This window comes from Triturus cristatus, chromosome 4_1 (genome assembly GCF_964204655.1).
Source record: "Triturus cristatus chromosome 4_1, aTriCri1.1, whole genome shotgun sequence".
NCBI lineage: Eukaryota > Metazoa > Chordata > Amphibia > Caudata > Salamandridae > Triturus > Triturus cristatus.
Window position 1 is genome coordinate 404,595,521 of NC_140585.1, and position 18,193 is coordinate 404,613,713.

General features: G+C 45.8%; 1 protein-coding gene across 1 annotated transcript; it reads right to left on the bottom strand.

The window, feature by feature from the left end:
• Positions 1-16,523: 16,523 nt before the first annotated feature.
• LRRC10 (leucine rich repeat containing 10) lies at positions 16,524-17,897 on the bottom strand. Its single transcript, XM_085652499.1, has one exon. The coding sequence runs from the start codon at positions 17,590-17,592 to the stop codon at positions 16,759-16,761; it is 834 nt and encodes a 277-aa protein (XP_085508625.1). The 5' UTR covers positions 17,593-17,897; the 3' UTR covers positions 16,524-16,758.
• Positions 17,898-18,193: the final 296 nt, after the last annotated feature.

The following is an 18,193-nucleotide window of genomic DNA, read 5'->3' on the forward strand; positions in this document are numbered from 1 at the left end:
TGGTGTATTAACTTGATCAATGAGCCAAAGCTAAATGTGATTTGAGCTCTAAAATTATGCCCTTTTCTCCATCTCGGCAGAAAACCTATGCTCCCTCAGAAAGTGCTCATCTCGGTATTGAACTAATTGTTTCTCCCCATCTTTAAGAACCACATGAATGGGTGGTGCAAGCTGAAGGGCTTCCTGAGAAGGGCCCTGGCACTCACTATTTTCTTTTACAAACCAAGCACTGCTTTAGTCACAGCTCAGAAAGGGAGGACGGCAAGGGGGAAACAAGATCTGAATAGAGGAGTCAGCTCTGGTTACATAACATTTGATGGTCACCTATCATGACCCTGCTTACAAATTTCCAAAAGGGCATTAAATGTACAGTGCTGCAGAGGAAAATAATAGAACTGTACTTTACTATACAGGAAAGTAGTGCTAGCAACATCTCAGTAGGTTAACAGGGTTGTCGAGTTAGCCCAAAAGGGAGAATGCCAGGTTCATTTTTACAGTTTTGCAACAGACAGATTCAGCCCCCTCGTTTTGCAGACAGCATTGCATTCAACACTACACAGAGTCGTTTTTGAGTTGGCCCCTTGCTTATGGCTTTTTGGGTTCTTGTCTACTTGTCTATGTAAGTTCCCTTCTATTTGGGGATCTTGTCTTAATATGCTCGTGTTTATCCTTCCCGCGATCCTTTCTTCTTAACCCTCTTTTTTGATTGGTTCCATTTCGTCTTTCCGCTGCCGATAACATGGAAATGTTTTTCTGCTTTTCCACTTGTACTGCTCATCTAACATTCCACATGAGTGGAAGTCCTGCTTCTTACTTCGGCCCTGTGGGAATGTGTGCTCTTTTCTTACTCTCACGATCTCTCCCAGATCATCTCTCCACCGCCCCGTGCTACCTCTGAATCTTTAACACTGCTGCCTCTCGGGGGGGATGGTGTATCCAAATATGACTGACAATGTACTAGTGTGAAAAAGGCCGCTTTAATGAAACAGGTGCACAAACTTCAGTATCAAACCTTGGCTCTATGCCTTACATACTAAAACAATCTGTCCTCACTATACATCTTAGTAACTATACAAATCCCCTTCCCCCTCGTCTAAGCAAGCCATCCCCAATGAAAGCTCATACTTCCTGCATCCAAACCTTGTGCATGCAGAACTGTTGTCATCTCATTCCATTCATAAACTCCTCCCTGCCCCCTCATTCCCCCAAAACTTTGACTGGGTCTCAACATGACAAACGTTTCTATGCAATAACTTTTAAAGTTGTGTACCAAACCGCCACCAAAACAAGCATTTGCAATGCAATAGGTCTCGCATTTGCGAGAGTTTAAGCTATTGGCATTATAAATGACAATGCCTTTTATTTGGGTTTTCAAAAGCAACACATTTATAAAAGGCATTGTCATTTACAATGCCAATAGCTCAAACTCGTGTAAATGCGAGACCTATTGCATTGCAAATGCTTGTTTTGGTATGTTCCCGGAAGCAGTTAGGCTGTAACGCAAATTGTGTTTTCTAGCCTTTGTATATAGGATACACCCACTATTCAAACTAAAAGGTGCACATGATGTCTCTAAAATAGTGCATCTTTAACTGTGCTTGTTTCTTAATCTTTTTATATAGCTTGTTCCAGTGTAAAAATATACCTCTCATTTTTACCATGTAAACATATTTTGTTTAGTTGCACAAAAAAGTTAAAAAGTGTCCAAAAAAGGTTTGCATTTTAGAAACTGCTGGCCGAGCCTGGCAGAAAGTAAATTTTCTCTTTTTAATTATAATATTTACGTGTTAATATATTTACAACTTCCGTATTTCGAAGACAGTTCGTATGGGTCGAACCTGATGATAAAACAATATTTTCTCGTCTCGTGGGAAATAAACCCACTAAACTAGAACCTGTGTGAAAGAAACTGTACTTCTTTGTTTTCGTCCCTTGGTCATTCCTACACAGGTCTGGTGAATCGACCCCCACTTGAACCTGTAAAATAACAATTATGGCTGTAGTTAATCCATTGTACATGCAATCCCGTGTATGCACACAAACATTATTTCGCCATCTTTAATATGCCTCTTGAATAAAGATATTTAAGATCCAACCAGAAATTATGCTATGGTATACAAACGGACCACGGATTGCATTCAAACTTGAGAATGAATTTTCTTTTAAGATAGGTATGTAAACTATAATTAGACAGGCTATGCGTTGTCTATCCCTTGTGCCGGAACTTAGCAATGTTTTGTGAAATAGAGTATGTTCAGAGGTTTTTCTGCTAAATTAGGCAAATGCACTGCATTCACTAAAAAAAACAACAACAAAAAAACATTTTGGCGACGTAGCTAAACCAACTGTAAATCCTGCCAATTATATGTTGAAAACCACGTGTGAGATTCCAGATCTAGGTGCGCGCAGGGAAATATGCCAACTGAATTATGGTGACAAAATAAGTCATGAAATCATGTTTGAACAATAACAGATTAAAATTACAGATGCAGAAAAATGAGTCAATGTATTCCTAAAGGTGCGAAAGGTGTGTGTCTTTATGCACCGGAAAAAAAAGAATCTCGTGCAATGAAAAGTGTAACTCAGTAAAGCATGAGTGTAATTTCAGGGGTAACTGAAGGGACAGGTAGACAGGTAAGAGGGGTCTTGTGAATAGGGGAGTGCCGATCCAGCTGTTCTGTGAGAGTGGAGGAATAGAAAGGGGGGCAGTGAAAGCACAGGGACAATGAGACTCTGAGAAAGTAAGACTGGCTCAGTTTAATGTCCAGCGCTATGACTGTACGACGAAGAATTAGTGAACAATATATTTAAGGTGAGAAAGGACAGGGCAATTACAGGTGCACAGGACCAGCAGCCGAAACATTGAAGAGTAGGTGAGTACTACACTGTACAACAAGCATTGGTCGCGGGGAATTCAAAGATGGGAGCTGCAGCGGGAGAGAGAGGCGGAGGCGCGTGGGTGCGCGCGCCGGCAAACACGCGAGTGGTGTTCGTGCAGCAGCGCCCAAAGTGAAAGTAATTGCACGTTCACGCGAGCGTGAACGCAAGCATTAGGCCAGCAAATGCCGGTGGGAAGCACTTTTAAATCCCACTTACAAAAGTCGAGCAACAGCGCATGCGCTGCTGTAGGCTCGACCTAAAAACCACGTTTCCTACCCCCGACCCCGGCTATTAGGCTTACATCCCCAATGGCAAATGTATTATTTCCACTAAGGCATTCCGGACCTACATCAAATACAGCTCAACGCTGAAAATGGACAGATGTACCCCATCTGGACGAAATAATTCCACCATCTCGTATTTTATATCAGAATGTTTCAAAAATACCACACCTTCCATTTTGCAAAACCTTTTCAACACCCTGTTATCTTTCCTCCAGGCCCTGTTGATTACCCCAGGATTTGTAGCCCCCTGCCGAACTCTTCTTGGCATCAATTCTGTCAAAACTGCGCAAGACCTATTTTTATTAAATAAATCAAGTTTCACCAGCACAAATAACCTTTCATTTCACTAAATCATTGCCTCCTAAGTGCACTGTTAAAACTTTGGGGCAGGGGCAGTCCTCCGCCAGTGAATTTAGTTTAGGTACCAGTTTGTGCCAACTCAACCCACCTTATGCCACCTCATGCCCCCTTTGCCAAACCATTTGAGTTGCACCAGCTTATCAGGCAGTCTCAACTGATGACCTCCTCTCCTGGTATCAGCATGCCTCACTGCCCACTTCACAAAGGAGTGACCACAGATCCACACCTCAATATGCCCTCTGCCAGGGCCTGCAATGCAACCTAGGAGAAAAGAATCATGTTAATGCACTGCATGAAAAACCCAATCCAATTGCAAATAGCGTTGATAATAACTGGATCGCCACCGGCCCACATGCTTGATCTCCGCCGCAGTCCAACCCCTGCGCTCTGCCTCCGTTGCCATCCCGAGCCTTAATTAGTGAGTGCCAAAATCCCATGCCCTAATACCCCAGAACCACCAGCACTCTGTGCAAAACCTCCAAGACCAGCGGTGCCGAGAAACTCATTCCAATCTTATGGTGAAAAACTCACCTTATCCCCACCCTGCCTTCTCTATATGTTACCCACCATTCCTGAGGATAGACCTCACATCAGGATATGCTCTTTTGGTCACACAGCTGCCCCTGCCCGACTAGTCACTTTTTGATTTTTAGAATCCACACTTGCACTGTTCCAACTAGAGTTCTGACATCCTGCCAACAAATCCCCCTTTGAACCACCTCCGTAACCCTGAATGCACCAAAAAACAACCAAACCATAATCACCAAGAAACACAGGGACTCCCAGTAATCTCTGCACATGTACGGCAACATGCTAATCACTGCTTCAAAATGTCCAACGTAATAGGTGCCGCACTCGGACTCCAGTGCCCCTCTCACTAGAACAACCCTCCAGACTACGCTTCCCTAATTCCCCTGCTGATGTTTCATAACCCAACAGCAGTTTCCTGAAGAAAGCCACCCCAGCCAACTTACCAGCTATTGTAACAGCTGACAAACCTTTTCCAATCAGAGACATAATGAAATGAACCACATCAGTTTGCCGTGCTCGACCTCCGACCTTGCTGCTACGATGTTGCCCCTAACTGCACAACTCATCCCATGCAAGCCCATACACCTTACGAGTAGACTCCTACAATGAACTGACGATAAGCTGCATCACATGCTCTCTCTCCCACAGCCTACAATTGATCCGGCATGGCCATCTTCTTCTCGTCGACCTATGCGGCAAGCATAGGGAACCTCATCCACTGAAAACAAGGAAGAGCATCAGCAATCTCAGCCATAAGTCCTGCTTTGTAAGTGACATTGCTGTGCAAACACTCCAACACAAAATCTGTAACAATTGCCAAATCTTGGGATCCCAAGCAGATTAACAATTAACAATGCTCACTACAGACATGTTGCTCCCGTTAAAAAGAACCATCTTGTTTACACATTTCACCCAAACAGGCAAACTGCAATCACCAATGAAAAAAATTCCAAGAAGGCGATAATCCGCCCCCCTCTCTTCCATGCTTCTGCCCATTCCTGGCAACACACCACCGGCCCTGTCAAAAGATGCAAAAACTGTGGCCGTCTGAAAATGGCTTGACTCTCACCAAGAACCCCGCCACCGCCAAAAACAACCTCCACGAAGGAATGAAGGCCGTCGCCCACTGGATGCAGAACAGCCGCCTGAAACTCAACTCAGACAAGACAGAGGTCCTCATCCTGGGCTCCACCCCCTCCGCCTGGGACGACTCCTGATGACCATCCGCCCTGGGAGCTGCTCCCACACCCACAACCACGCATGCAACCTGGGGTTCATCCTAGACTCATCGCTCTCAATGATCCAGCAAGTCAACGCAGTCTCCTCCTCCTGATTCAACACCCTCTGCATGCTCCGCAAGATCTACAGGTGGATCCCCACCGGAATCAGAAGGATGGTCACCCAGGCCCTCGTCAGCAGCAGACAGGACTACGGCAACACCCTCTATGCGGGAACCACGGCCAAACTCCAGAAAAGACTCCAGCGCAAACAGAACGCCTCAGCACGCCTCATCCTCGACATCAACTGCCACACCCACATCACCGCCCACCTGAAGAACCTGCACTGGCTCCCAGTCAACAAAAGGATCACCTTCAAGCTCCTCACCCACGTTCACAAAGCTCTCCACAACGCCGGACCAGCATACCTCAACACACGTCTCACCTTCTACACCCCGAACTGCCAGCTTAGTTCCGCTGACCTGCCCTTGCCGCCGTCCCACGCATCCACAGGACCTCCACCGGCGGCAGATCCTTCTCCTACCTCGCCGCCAAGACATGGAACACCCTACCCACACAGCTGCGTCAGACCCAGGACCAGCTGACCTTCAGGAGATTCCTCAAAACCTGGCTGTTCGAGCAGTAGCTGCACCCCCCCACACCCTTCAGCGCCTTGAGACCCTCACGGGTGATTAATTGAGTGATTGACTGGCCATTTCATCTGCTCCCTCACTCCAGCCATGGGAGTACCATTGAATTCACCCAGGAACGTTCTCCACTAGCGCAAATCCTCCCTTAACCCTGCCTTGAGGTGCACCCTGTGGTGTGGAGGGATGTGCCAGCCAGGGCCCAGACCAGTTTCATGCCAAACGACCTCCCTGCTTCTACAGCCCTGCACTCAAAGTTCAAATGGCCAAGCAGGACCTGGATGTCCTCCACCTGTACTTTTGCTTTGTCCAACATTTTGTCCAACATTTTGACCAACATCTGAATACTATGCCGCTTCTTCTCCTCGGGCAATCTAATTTCCATTCTGACAGAATCCAGTTTGATGCCCAAAAACGTAAGTACACGCACTAGCCCTACTGTCTTTTCTGGCACCAAAGGAACACCCAGATCCACCAGCAAATCCTGAAACAGACCCAAACTCTTCTGGTATTTCTTGGACTGCAGTGCTCCCACCATGAAAAAATTGTCAAGATAATGGGTCACGACCTATTTCTCAGCCCTGTGTGGAGGAATCGTCAGTAAAAAGGAAGTAAGTGCTTCAAACAATGAGCATGATGCACAACAACCCATAGATAAAGCCTTTTCAACAAAAAAACTTGTCCCCAAACTGTATGCCCAACAAGTTGTAATCCTCAGGGTGAACTGGCAATAAACAGAAAGCTGACTTCACATCGCATTTTTCCATCAACGCGTCCTGTCCCATAGTGTTCACCACCTGAACCACTGCATCCACTGATGCGTAATGCACCCAACTACACTCCTTTGGAATAAAATCGTTCACTGACAAACCCTCTGGCTGGGAAAAATGATGAATCAAATGAAACACACCAGGATCCTCCTTGGGGGAGTACCCCAATTGGAGACACTCTCAAATTATCAAGAGGCCAATCGTGAAACGGCCCTTCCATCTTCCTCCCCTGTACCTCCTTCAACAGCTTGTTCCATACCAGTTCCTCATGCCCCTTCACCTACTGTTGTCCGCCTTTTGCTGTATCCTGGGACTACCATAGCAAAAGAAAACCAAACAGGAAACCAGGTAACAATAATTCCTTTTCTTGAGCCGATCCCAGCAAACCAAGCCAATAGAGCAAACCGCTCTACATTAACTAGTGTACTTGTTTTTTCCCCATGGGATTCTGACCAGCTGTGCCCCATTCACGATACCGGACTGGACCACTGGCTGGCATTTGTTATCTGCTGCCCGAACGCACCCCCTTGGGGCCGAACTGAGTAACCATGTGCTTCCCACTGCACTTAGAGCATTGATGGCGATATTTACAGTAGTCCCGCAAACATTGTCCCCTGTACTGGGACCAGAATGTGCCTCCACTCCCCACCAGCACCCAGCCTGCAGCACCCACCCTCACTGGGGTGGGACACCCTTGAAAGGGCTTGTAAATGACCGGCCAGTCACTAGCTGTGTAAGTCGATGGGGCTGGCAGCTCAGGTGTCATAGTCTGTAAAAACTACTAATTGTCCAGCTGCTCCCAAACACCATCCTCCTCCTCTGCGAGGTGAGCCCTGAATTCCTCATCGTACTGCACCCAGGCCCAACTTCAAAAAGTGACCTGTGCCTTCCGTACTACGTCTAAATAATTAAATAATGCCACACACCTTTTCGGGTATTTCTTACAGTAGACACTTGCATGGATCAGAAAAGCTACAATCCAGTTCTCTGTGTTAACTGGGATCCTGGGTCCGTGAGAAACCTCATACCCTTTCTCCTTGGAACCTTCCTTTGCCCGCAATTCCCTAAGTAAGAGCTTGAATATTTCCACATACTCCCCCTTCCAAATGCATTCCTTGATAGCCAACATTAAATGCGCACCTAATGGTTTTGTGATGCCCACTTATGGTATTTTTTGGCGCTTCCATTCCTTCCATTCTCTTTTCTCTTCTGGACCCATGTCCTTCCCCACTAATAGGGACACCACAGAATCCTGCGCTTTGCCACTTACCTCAGTACCTGTCTCCTGATCCTGTACGCACTTACCTTTCAACAAATGAAGGCTGAACCCCTCCGTTCCTGTGTCGCAGTCCACATAGCCTGCACTCCCACCTCTACTCCCCCAGTTACAGTGCATGCCACTCCGTATGCCTTACCTGGCCTCAAGGTCGGGGCCCGCACCGAAGCGTCCATCCTGATGCTGATCTTGCCTTCTTCTGGCTGGCCACTGGTTGTGCTGATGCACACGTAGCAGACTGCAAAACAGCAAGACTGCCCCTCATGTTAGCATCACCCCGTCCCCGGTGCACCTCCTAAGGCGCCTCCCACCGTGCAGCCTCACCACCATCATCCTCCGCAATCTCACCTTTCTCCAACTCATTCTCTCCATAATACACCTCCCATTTGAGTTCCTTGCACAAACCCCCACAATCCGCACTTTTTCCCAGCAGCACTTCCCCATCTCCAACACCCCCATCACCAAACTGTGCATCTAACAAATCTTACGACGGTTAAAAATCCTGTAAGGTGGGTGCATGGCCCAATCCTTGGCACTCCAACGATCTGTCCCACGCTGTCCCAGAGCCTGGAGCGGGGATGCCGGACTGCACCAGACCTTCCCAGCTGGCCTGATACAGCTGTGGCTGATGACCCTACTTCGAACCCCTGGCTGACACTACACTGGCCCTACACTGCCTGTACCATGACACTCATGGCCTATCATAGCTCCACATCCATCTGCCTGGTCCTCCATCCTTAAAAGCCTCCGGCCCTAACCATAACAGCGACCGCGATGCAGGCCCAGGAGACAATATTGCACCACTGCCTTGAGATGAACTTCCTGACAGCTGTCCAACAAAAACTTGCATGCTCCTTGTCCCCATAACCAAATGCTGTCCTTCCCTCCCAACAGTAATAACATTCTCCAGCATGCCTGTGACTTTTGGCATCACTAATTGGGAAAGACTGTGTATGTTCATCCCCAAACATGCCATGAGCTTCTACCCCCTGCCTCCCCTTCTTCTGCCACAGTCAGGGCCTGCCTCTTGGGATTAGATAAATTCCTGGCCACAGCCACCTGCCACCACATGACTCGGGCCCCCATGCGGCCAAAAGGCGTTACCGCACTCTCAGGCCACTCCCTGTCAGCCGTGCTTGTCGTGCCCGGTGGCGCCACCACTTCTCCTGCAGCCAGCCGCCCTGCCTCCCCCGGGAGCCCAACCAGAAAAGTTAATGCTTTTTTAAAGGGGCATGTGCCTCCACACGATGCGCGCCATCTTGTCAAATGGGCCTCGATGGTGCTCGGAGCTGCTGCAGCCACAGCACCACGATCACTTCCCAGGGGCACCCTAACTACATGCCCTGAGACCCCATGAGAACCCCACCCTCCGTGACCCCAGGCCAATCCTGATGCCCCTCACTCATGGACCCCATAACCTTCCCGAAAATTCCGGGAGGGTAGGGCAGTCTGCCCACCCCCCTAGAACCCACATTGTTGTCATGCTTGCTCTCTGTTCTCCTCTGCCTTTCTTTCACCTCCCCTTCCATTTTCTCCATCCACCACACCTCTCCCACCGGCTCTCTGACGCTACACCTCCACCCTTCCTCAGCCAACAACTCTCTCTCCTCGCTGGCTGCTGTTTTTGCCTTTGCCAGGGATATTTTTTATTTTTCATTACAGCATCTTAATAACAGCTACTAGCCATCTTGAAAGTGTATTTCATGTACTTTGCAAGAAAGCTCCACACTGAATGATGGAGCATGGTGTGATGTAACTCAGCTGCCCTCTTGAAAATATAAACAGTACATTTTCATAAGTTCAAGGTAGCGGCCAAGCCTCGTGACATAAAATTGACATGATGGAATATAGTGGGCATTTTGAAAGCATGAAATGTTTTCTTTTATATATATTTTCAAATTGGCCACTACATTGCTTCACACCACGTTGCATCACACAATATGGTGGCCGTCTTTAAAGTGTAAGAGATACGCTGTTATAATGGCTAGTCTCTGCTATTGGCTTTGCCAATCCTGTTGCATTTTAAGAGTATCCATCATTGGCAGAACCAGTAGTGGAAACCAGATCTCATTGACAAAGTGAAACTGTTTGGCTTTGGTATGGTTTACTTAACGGAGGTGATAGAGCGTCATGTTGTTCTGAAATTTGTAGGGGTGCATCATATTCACCGTTAGTCAGCACCCGCATATTAATCGATGTAGGCTAAGAGTGCCATAGAAATATATTGCTAGAATCGTTTAACATAGAGGTGATTAGAAATGTAATAATGTTTTCCGTGAAGAGTGACGCTGCATATTATCGCAGATGTATTTTAGTAAATGCATAATGATTAGTTTTATGTAATGCAATGTATTAGGTTAAACGTGTGCCATGTTAAAGTTACACGTGCAAGTTGCTTATTCATGTATAAAAGTGATGGAACTAATGCTTAGAGTGTGGTTTAGTAATGTGTTTAACAGTGTAAAGGCCTGATCGCATTTACGTTTGAGGAGAAGGCCTGTTTATTTTCTTATGTTAGCTAAACGTTGTAGGCCGAAAAGGATTTCCCTTGGTAAAGGCTTTGAGTTGTAGGACGATGAAAAATCTTAGAGAAGAGAAAAAGTTTTTGTTCCCATGTTTCTGTTGCAGGTGCAAGGACATTTAGCTCGTTAGTGAGACTAGGTCTTTGTTTTAGGAGTTAGGATCGTACGAGAAGCCAACAGGGGAGTACATTGGAATGTGAGGATGATACTTTCAGCGGAGAAGGTGCCTGGGACCCAAGGTCAAGCTAACCGTCGTTGGACGAGAGACAAGTTTTGTTGGAAAAGTACTGGAAGAAGACCTGGCTGAAGAGGTGTGCCGAAGGGCGTGTTCTACGTTTTTGGGATTTTGTATTAGGGACAGTGCCCCGTGGGTGAAGCAGTTGAGGCTTAAATGGGGAGATAGAAGGAGCATCTTAGAACGAGCTCTGACTAAGTGAGTGTACTTCTTAGGAAGTTTTCACTTCTGACACATTTTATTCTCTTGCCTGTGATGGGAAATGCTAAGTAGGAATGTCACTTTAGAGATAGAGTAGGGAAAGACTAAGGGCCTCATGTAGGTCGCCAAATACCGGTCGGTAACGGCCGATTTTCGGTAATTATACCGTTACCGACCGGTATTTTGGCTTTTGGTATGTAGGGGGATCATTTTTGTATTCGGTAATTTACCGAATCGGTAAAATTACCGAATCGGTAATTTTACCGATTCGGTAAATTCCGAATACACAAATGAGATGTAGGGGGAGTGTGTGGGTGATGTTTTGAGTCGGTATTTACCACCAACTAATAGTTGGTGGTAAATAATGTATGGTTGTGTAAACGCATGTGATAGCGCTTAGAAGTGTGCAATGTGGCAGACATACATGCCCTTAGGGCATGTATGTGTGCCACATGTGCACACATGGCCGAATCAGGGGTGCTACAGGGTGTCAATGTGACACCCTGCCACCCTTGCAAGTGTTCCCCCCATTACCGAATCGGTATTTACCGATTCGGTAATGAGGCATACCTTCCCATCAATGGGAAGGTATGCCTCATTACCGAATCGGTAAATACCGATTCGGTAATTACCGAATTGTAACGAATCGGTAAAAATTACCGACTCATTACCTACATACGAGTTACCACTTCTTAAATACCGATTCGGTAACGTTCGGTATTTAAGAAGTGGTAACTGGTATGCTACCTACATGAGGCCCTAACTGTTTTCCTTTTAGGCTGATGATTCCTAATGTAGATATTGGTTTGACTATTGCATTTCTTATGCTTCTTGAGCCTGTTATTCTTTTTGTTTGGAGTCGTATGAGACTCTTACGTAGACTTGCATTTATTTTAGTGCCCATTTATCTTCTTCACCTTGTGCTACGGTGTTTGTATGTGCAGTTATCTTTGGTTGTAATAAAATCTTATCAATTTTAGATTTGGAGTCAGTGGTCCTTCCTAAATGAGATTTGATTTTGGTGATTATGTTCTTATAATTGGATTTCCTCCCCTCTACACTATTTAGCAGATAAAAAGATCCTGGCGACCTTAGAGGATTCTTGGAGATAATCAGGTAGTCAAGAATGCGGCCGCATCAGAGGCCAGGTGAGCTCACTTGGTAACAACAGGGTGAGCAGGCCAGAATGACTGCACGTGGAATAGTTTCCAAGAGCACAAGTAATATAACAACAAATCAATTACTACCTGTGCAATTCTAGCAATTAAAAACAAATTAAGAGTCAGACTTCACCATAGCATGGCATAATTTCACCACAGTGATAAGTGAAGGAGAAGTGACGCAATGACAAGACGGGAAAAAAAACTAAACAAAAAAAACTGTTTGTATGAAACCCTGACAGGCACACAAAACCAACTTCCAAACCAGCACCATGGTCAAAGGCATGTCTTTTTACTTCTAGAATATAACAGATGTTTATTGCTACCCATTTCAATGGTACACATTTATCGACTGTAGAAGGATAAAAGGCTGAGTGGACCTGCTGGGATTTGAACATGTGACCAGGGTCAAACACAGGTCCCTACAGTGGGGGCATTAGCCCATTAAGTAACCAGACCCAGTTTAAAATAAGCCACAGGAATTGCAAGACAGTCTACAGGAGTTGTAAGCAGCAATGTCTGTGTAGCAGCCACCACCCCTGGATATCTGTGAAGGATACCTCTCACTGATTAATCTGGTTACTTTCACTGAGGGCCTCCATTGTCTTCAATGGATGTGCTCCCTAAATTCCAAAACTCTAATTTAATAAAACCAGCATTATTGAAATGGTCAGGGCCGGACTGGGAACCCAAGCAGCAGTGGCAAATTTTGTCAGACCAGCCGCCAGTGTATCGTGAGTGCGGCAAACAAGCCGGACCACTACAAAGAGGGGCTTAGGGGTGGTTCTCCCCCCCAAAAATAAATGTGAGGGAAAATGGTGCATTGTACAAAACACTTGTCATTATATGCTCAATTGTATTCGCTTTTAAAGCACAGTAAATGATGACCTTACTGTGCACCAGAATATGACAATCTTTGTATGATTCCCTCACTTTCCCCCTCCAACAGTGCCTCTCATCTCTCCATAGCCTCCCTCTCACATGTTTTTTATTTATTTTATAGCACCTTCCATTCGAGTGTAGGGTGTCAGAGCACTTTACATCACACACACATACAGAGGCAATGAATCACAGGTGTAAATTGGTGTATAGAAAATGTTACATAAGTCAAAAGTGTAGGATTCACATGCCGTCCATACTGGCAGGCATTTGTTAAGGGTGCTTGGTCTGGAGAAGCTCAAACTCAGGATTCAAATCATAACACGGTGGTTAGTGTTTACTTTAATAACAAGAATTTATTTCTACCCAAGCAAACGTTTTTAGTAACTTCAGGATAATGAAAGACAGGGAAAAACATTACTTTGTAACCTGTCCCATGCAGCTTGCATGCAGCTCTATGGTATTAGTTCATAGCTCACTGTGCTAGATTACGATTGTAACTTATGAACTGAACAGTAACAAAAGAATTTCTGTGACAAATGCAGTAGCCCACTGTACTATGCACATAAAATACTGTTCTTTGATATGCATGGAACACGTTTTTTGCAGCAGGCATATTAACCCTCTGTGCTACCTCAGATGAGTCAAAACTGCCACTAGGCAAAGCTCCCATCACTTTCCAGCAGGTACATTAATCAACAGAGTTAACTTGACACTTTTATTGTTGCCCAAAAACTGCTGAATAAACAAGGAACTTCGCAGCGCTTGTAAAACTGCTGCACCGCTACAAAACCGGCCCCCACTAACACAACCGGCTCCCGGGGAAACGCCTGATGCCCGGTATGGCCAGTTTGGGCTTGGCTACAGTTATAATTTCTCACATCTTCATCCACCTGTGCCCACCATGGGCAGACAGCCCTTCCACCTTACTGTTTAAATATTCGAAGATGACGCTGGCACTGTGCTTTCATGGGCCCTCCCATTGACTGCTTTCATCATGAACTGTGCCCTTTTACTGGCTTCATGAGTACATTTGTTAGCCCACATAGCTCTCTCTCTATTGACTCTGTAATCTGACTAACATAATCCTTCAAAGTTTGTCTTCGTCTTTCTTGAATCAAATCTGTGTTAAGGGTGCAGTTTCAAATCTGAAGCAAATTTCCTTCTAAGGTTAAAGATTAACATTGGGTTGAGTAAAAATATTGTTTTTCGAAACTTTGATCTAAAAATCTAGGGCCATAATGTTTCACACAATGCAACGCAGCAAGGCAAGTTGCTGCGCTGTGTTGCATGAAGAGGTGAGAGCTGAACTGCGCCATATTTATAGAGGGATGAGCATCTATCTCCCTGCACTGGTGCCCTTGTGGCTGCCTAGTGCCAAAGCAGGCATCCATGCTCCCAGACATGACAAGGGTGCCTGCATTGTGGGCAAGGGGGCCTGCCTTGTGGGCAGGATTGTTTGTGTGAAGGAAGGGACACCTTCCTGCACAAAAGCAGTCCTTAGAGGCTTATTCCTCTTTGTATAGAGGAAGTAGCGAGGAGAAATGAAGATATTTCTCCTCTTATGCCAACCTCAGGAAGGCGCACCATTTTGGCGCAAACTCAGGTTTACAGACTTTAGTAAATCTGAGTTTGCTGCAAAATCCATGGATGGTTGAACAGGAATGCCCATGCTCCACCCATGGAATGCTTGCCTGCCACAAAGATATATAAGGCGCGTCCTTGTTACTTTTGTTTTCTAAGTTATTCAAGGCCACGTAAATAGGGCTTTGCATAGCTTAGTAAATCCTGAAATACATTTTGTGTGGGGCTGAATCAAAAAAATCACCCAGCCCCAATGCAAGGTGTTAGTAAACCTGGGCCGTGGGTTGCAATGAAGAAATATGCTGCTGATACTGTACTATTTGGCACCGAAATATATCTGTTTTGCCATGGCTTAATACAAGTACTTTCTTCCAACATACCAGATGCCACCTCAAGCAGTGCACTGCATGGCAATTCACACGCATTTCAGCAATAGGGCAACATCAACGTATTGTTACCTATGACAACCTCACCACTTATGTTTGGGGCCTTAACATACCCTCTCCCCTTAGTCATCCTGGTGGGCCCTTTACTCAAGTTCTTAACCTAACAAGCAGACACACTGATCAATCCCTCAACAGTGCCTGTAATCCACTGCAGCGATGCAGTCCCTCCGCTCCTGTGGTTGTTTTCATATAGCGTGTGGCTCTTGAGCCGCCTGTAGGTGTCTGGGTGAGTTCTGGTTGTGGGGGTGTGTTCATGTTATGGCACTGTTGAGAGCTTTGGAGCTGAGGCTGACGCCAGTGCCTGTCAGTGAGTCATACAGATGTGAAGACCACATGCTCATCCAACCCTTAGCCGCACCGAAGATCACACAATGCGATGCACATATATGGGGCAATTGTAATGATGATTCTATCTAACGAGGTGTGAAGGAGGTACACAGCTGCTGAAATACTGAGAACAGCAAAGGAAGAGAAAATGCTATGTTTGTGAGGAGAAAGAGAGAGAGAAAGACAGAGAATGGCGAATTGTGCACCTGTCTAACAGAGAGATTGCAGATGAAAGTGATGTGAGAGGGAGAAAGGGAGTGATTGAGAGACTCTAAAGACCACTTCCTCTTCCACAAATATTAGCAGTTTGTTTCACAGACTTATATTTTCAGAATAAAAACATGTTCAGTTCTAATGATTCAGAACAATGTCATTGTTGCTACTCATCTATCTAATACTGCTAACAAGGACTGGTAAAGCCAATAAGTCTGGCGTATTTTAGACTTATGTTTGTTGTTTTAAGTCTTATCTTTAAGTACGAAGGCCGCACCTCTTTGACAGGATTCCTAGTTATGCTCCTCTGGCCACGCTGCTTTTTAATAAATCCCCTAACTTTTTGATTCTGAATAAAAATAATGTTATCGAACCTCTTCAGCTTTGTGCAATATGCACTAAGTCTGTGTGGTTATCCTAGATTGCCACCGCATACCTAACCATCTCATCGCTATAATGCAGCAAACCCAGGGGTATCGACCTCACGAACATGCATTAAGGTGCACATGCCGTTTGGTAATCCCAGGTGGAGCACACCCTTTTATGTGCTGACATAAATTGTGTCCAGGTGCTAACGGATAACTAGTGAGATCTCCCCTAAAATGTAACTTAGGCTGGACACTTTAGAGCAAGATAAAGGCTTTTGGCATTTATGAGCGTGCAGCTGGGCTTTATTAGCCTACATCACCTCTGTGCAAACCCCCCATATGTTGTGCTTTTTATACAGTATGAACTCTGATATCGAATTTAAGCAGTAGGAATACGCCACGACCCTTTTCTAACCGATTTACATGCAACATACAGGCTTTCATGGCATGGAAATATATTTTACATTGTTCCAAATGCAACCATGCAGAGATGAATTCTGTTTTACAGGTCATCCATCACCCAATTGTATTGGTTTAAATAAGTGTCCTCATTCATTCAACATGTGACACCAGTGAATTCGCTTCATTAACATCATGCAATATTCAAATAATCTGAGAGAAAATTACCAAAATTGATTACTTTTAATAAAATATATTTGTACGATTGAGCAAATCTTTTATTATTTTCTAAATCTGAAAATCAATATTCTTTTGGGATTTTAGGAAGTATAATTCCATAGACAGTACCTATGCAGATGCTATTAATGCAAACAGAGTGGGTTGACACATTGGTATAATAGCTACCTTTGCACCCGTGCAGCTCTGTGAATGACATGCTTTGCCAAAGGGTTCACTAATTCATTGAGGAGTGTCCCCTTCTTTGGCGACAGCTTGGGAATCCTTGTTTTCCATTATTTTCTCAATTTCCCGTTCAATTTCTGACCGCTTCTTTGGCTCGGGGCTTTCTTCTGACCAGTTGCCGACCTTCCTTACCCCCTTTGCGACTCTTGGCGCGTTGGTGCATGGGTTATGGTCATAGATGACCAGCTTGAGCGCGGACAGGCGCCTGAGACTCGGGAAGACCCTGATGCCATTTCTGTCCAGGTCGATCACCTCAAGGAAGGGCATCTCCAGCAGGACTCGCGGAAAGTCGCTCAAGAGGATCCCAGAGAGCCATAGGGTGCGGAGCTCCTTCAGCTCTTTGAGCTCCATGGGGAGCTGGCGGATGGGATTGCATCCGGCGTGGAATGTCTTCAGGTGCTTCAGCTGGCAGATGACGTCAGGCAACTCCGTGAAGTAGTTGTATTCAATCCACAAGGTGTGCAGGTTGTCGAGACGACTCAGTTCTGATGGAAGGCCGCGAAGTCTATTGTTGCCAAGATAAAGGATACAGAGCTGACTCAGGCGGCACACCACCAAAGGCAGCGCTTTGAAGTTGTTGAAATCCAGTGCCAGGATTTGCAGCTTCTGCAGAAGTTCCAACTCGGGCGGAAGAGAATTCAAGTTGTTGTCGCTGAGGTAGAGCTTGAGGAGTTCCGTGAAAGAGCAAACCTGGAGCGGGAACCTCCTCAACTGGTTGCAACTCAGATCCACCATTTTGTCGATTGGCATTTCTTCAAGCTCCCCAGTGAGGAATTCCTGGCACTTCTTGGATGGTATGAAGGCAATAATGCCCTTAATTGTGTTGCCCATCTCCAGCTGTCGGGGTTCCTTTCTACATTGTAGGGAGCATCCGCGCCGCACAGCTGGTAGATCCTCTTGGGTCTACGCGTTGAGGGCTGTGCTGGCGGTGGCATCTCCACCGGGCCATAGTGGTGCAGCGTTTACATGGCAACTATCACTGCCCTCAAGGGCTGTGCATCGCTCCTGATAGCAGCGAGGGTGTTGGGTGATGTGGCGCTCGGACACACAAGCGACGGGACCTTGTATTTCCTTCCAAACCGCTGCAAATCTGAGCTCTTAACTCCAGCTACAACCATCGTGAACGCCTTCTCTTGAAAAACGTCTATTTTTAAATGAAAGACATAAGTATGCGAGGCACTTTGCGTTGCAGCATGCGTTGCTCCTGCAGCCTCTCTTGATTCGTTGGAGCAGGCTTTCCAAAGGCCGCATTTTTAAACGTGGATTAAAGTTAACTAAACATCTTAACTTTTGAAGTGTTACTCAGAGACGCCACGTGCAATCCGATGCTGTTTAAAATACCAGAAAGGGTTTAAAAATAGCTCTCAACACTAATGGTCATTTTATTGAGTGATTTCGAAGTGTGCCAAATCATGCACTTATCCGCACTGCA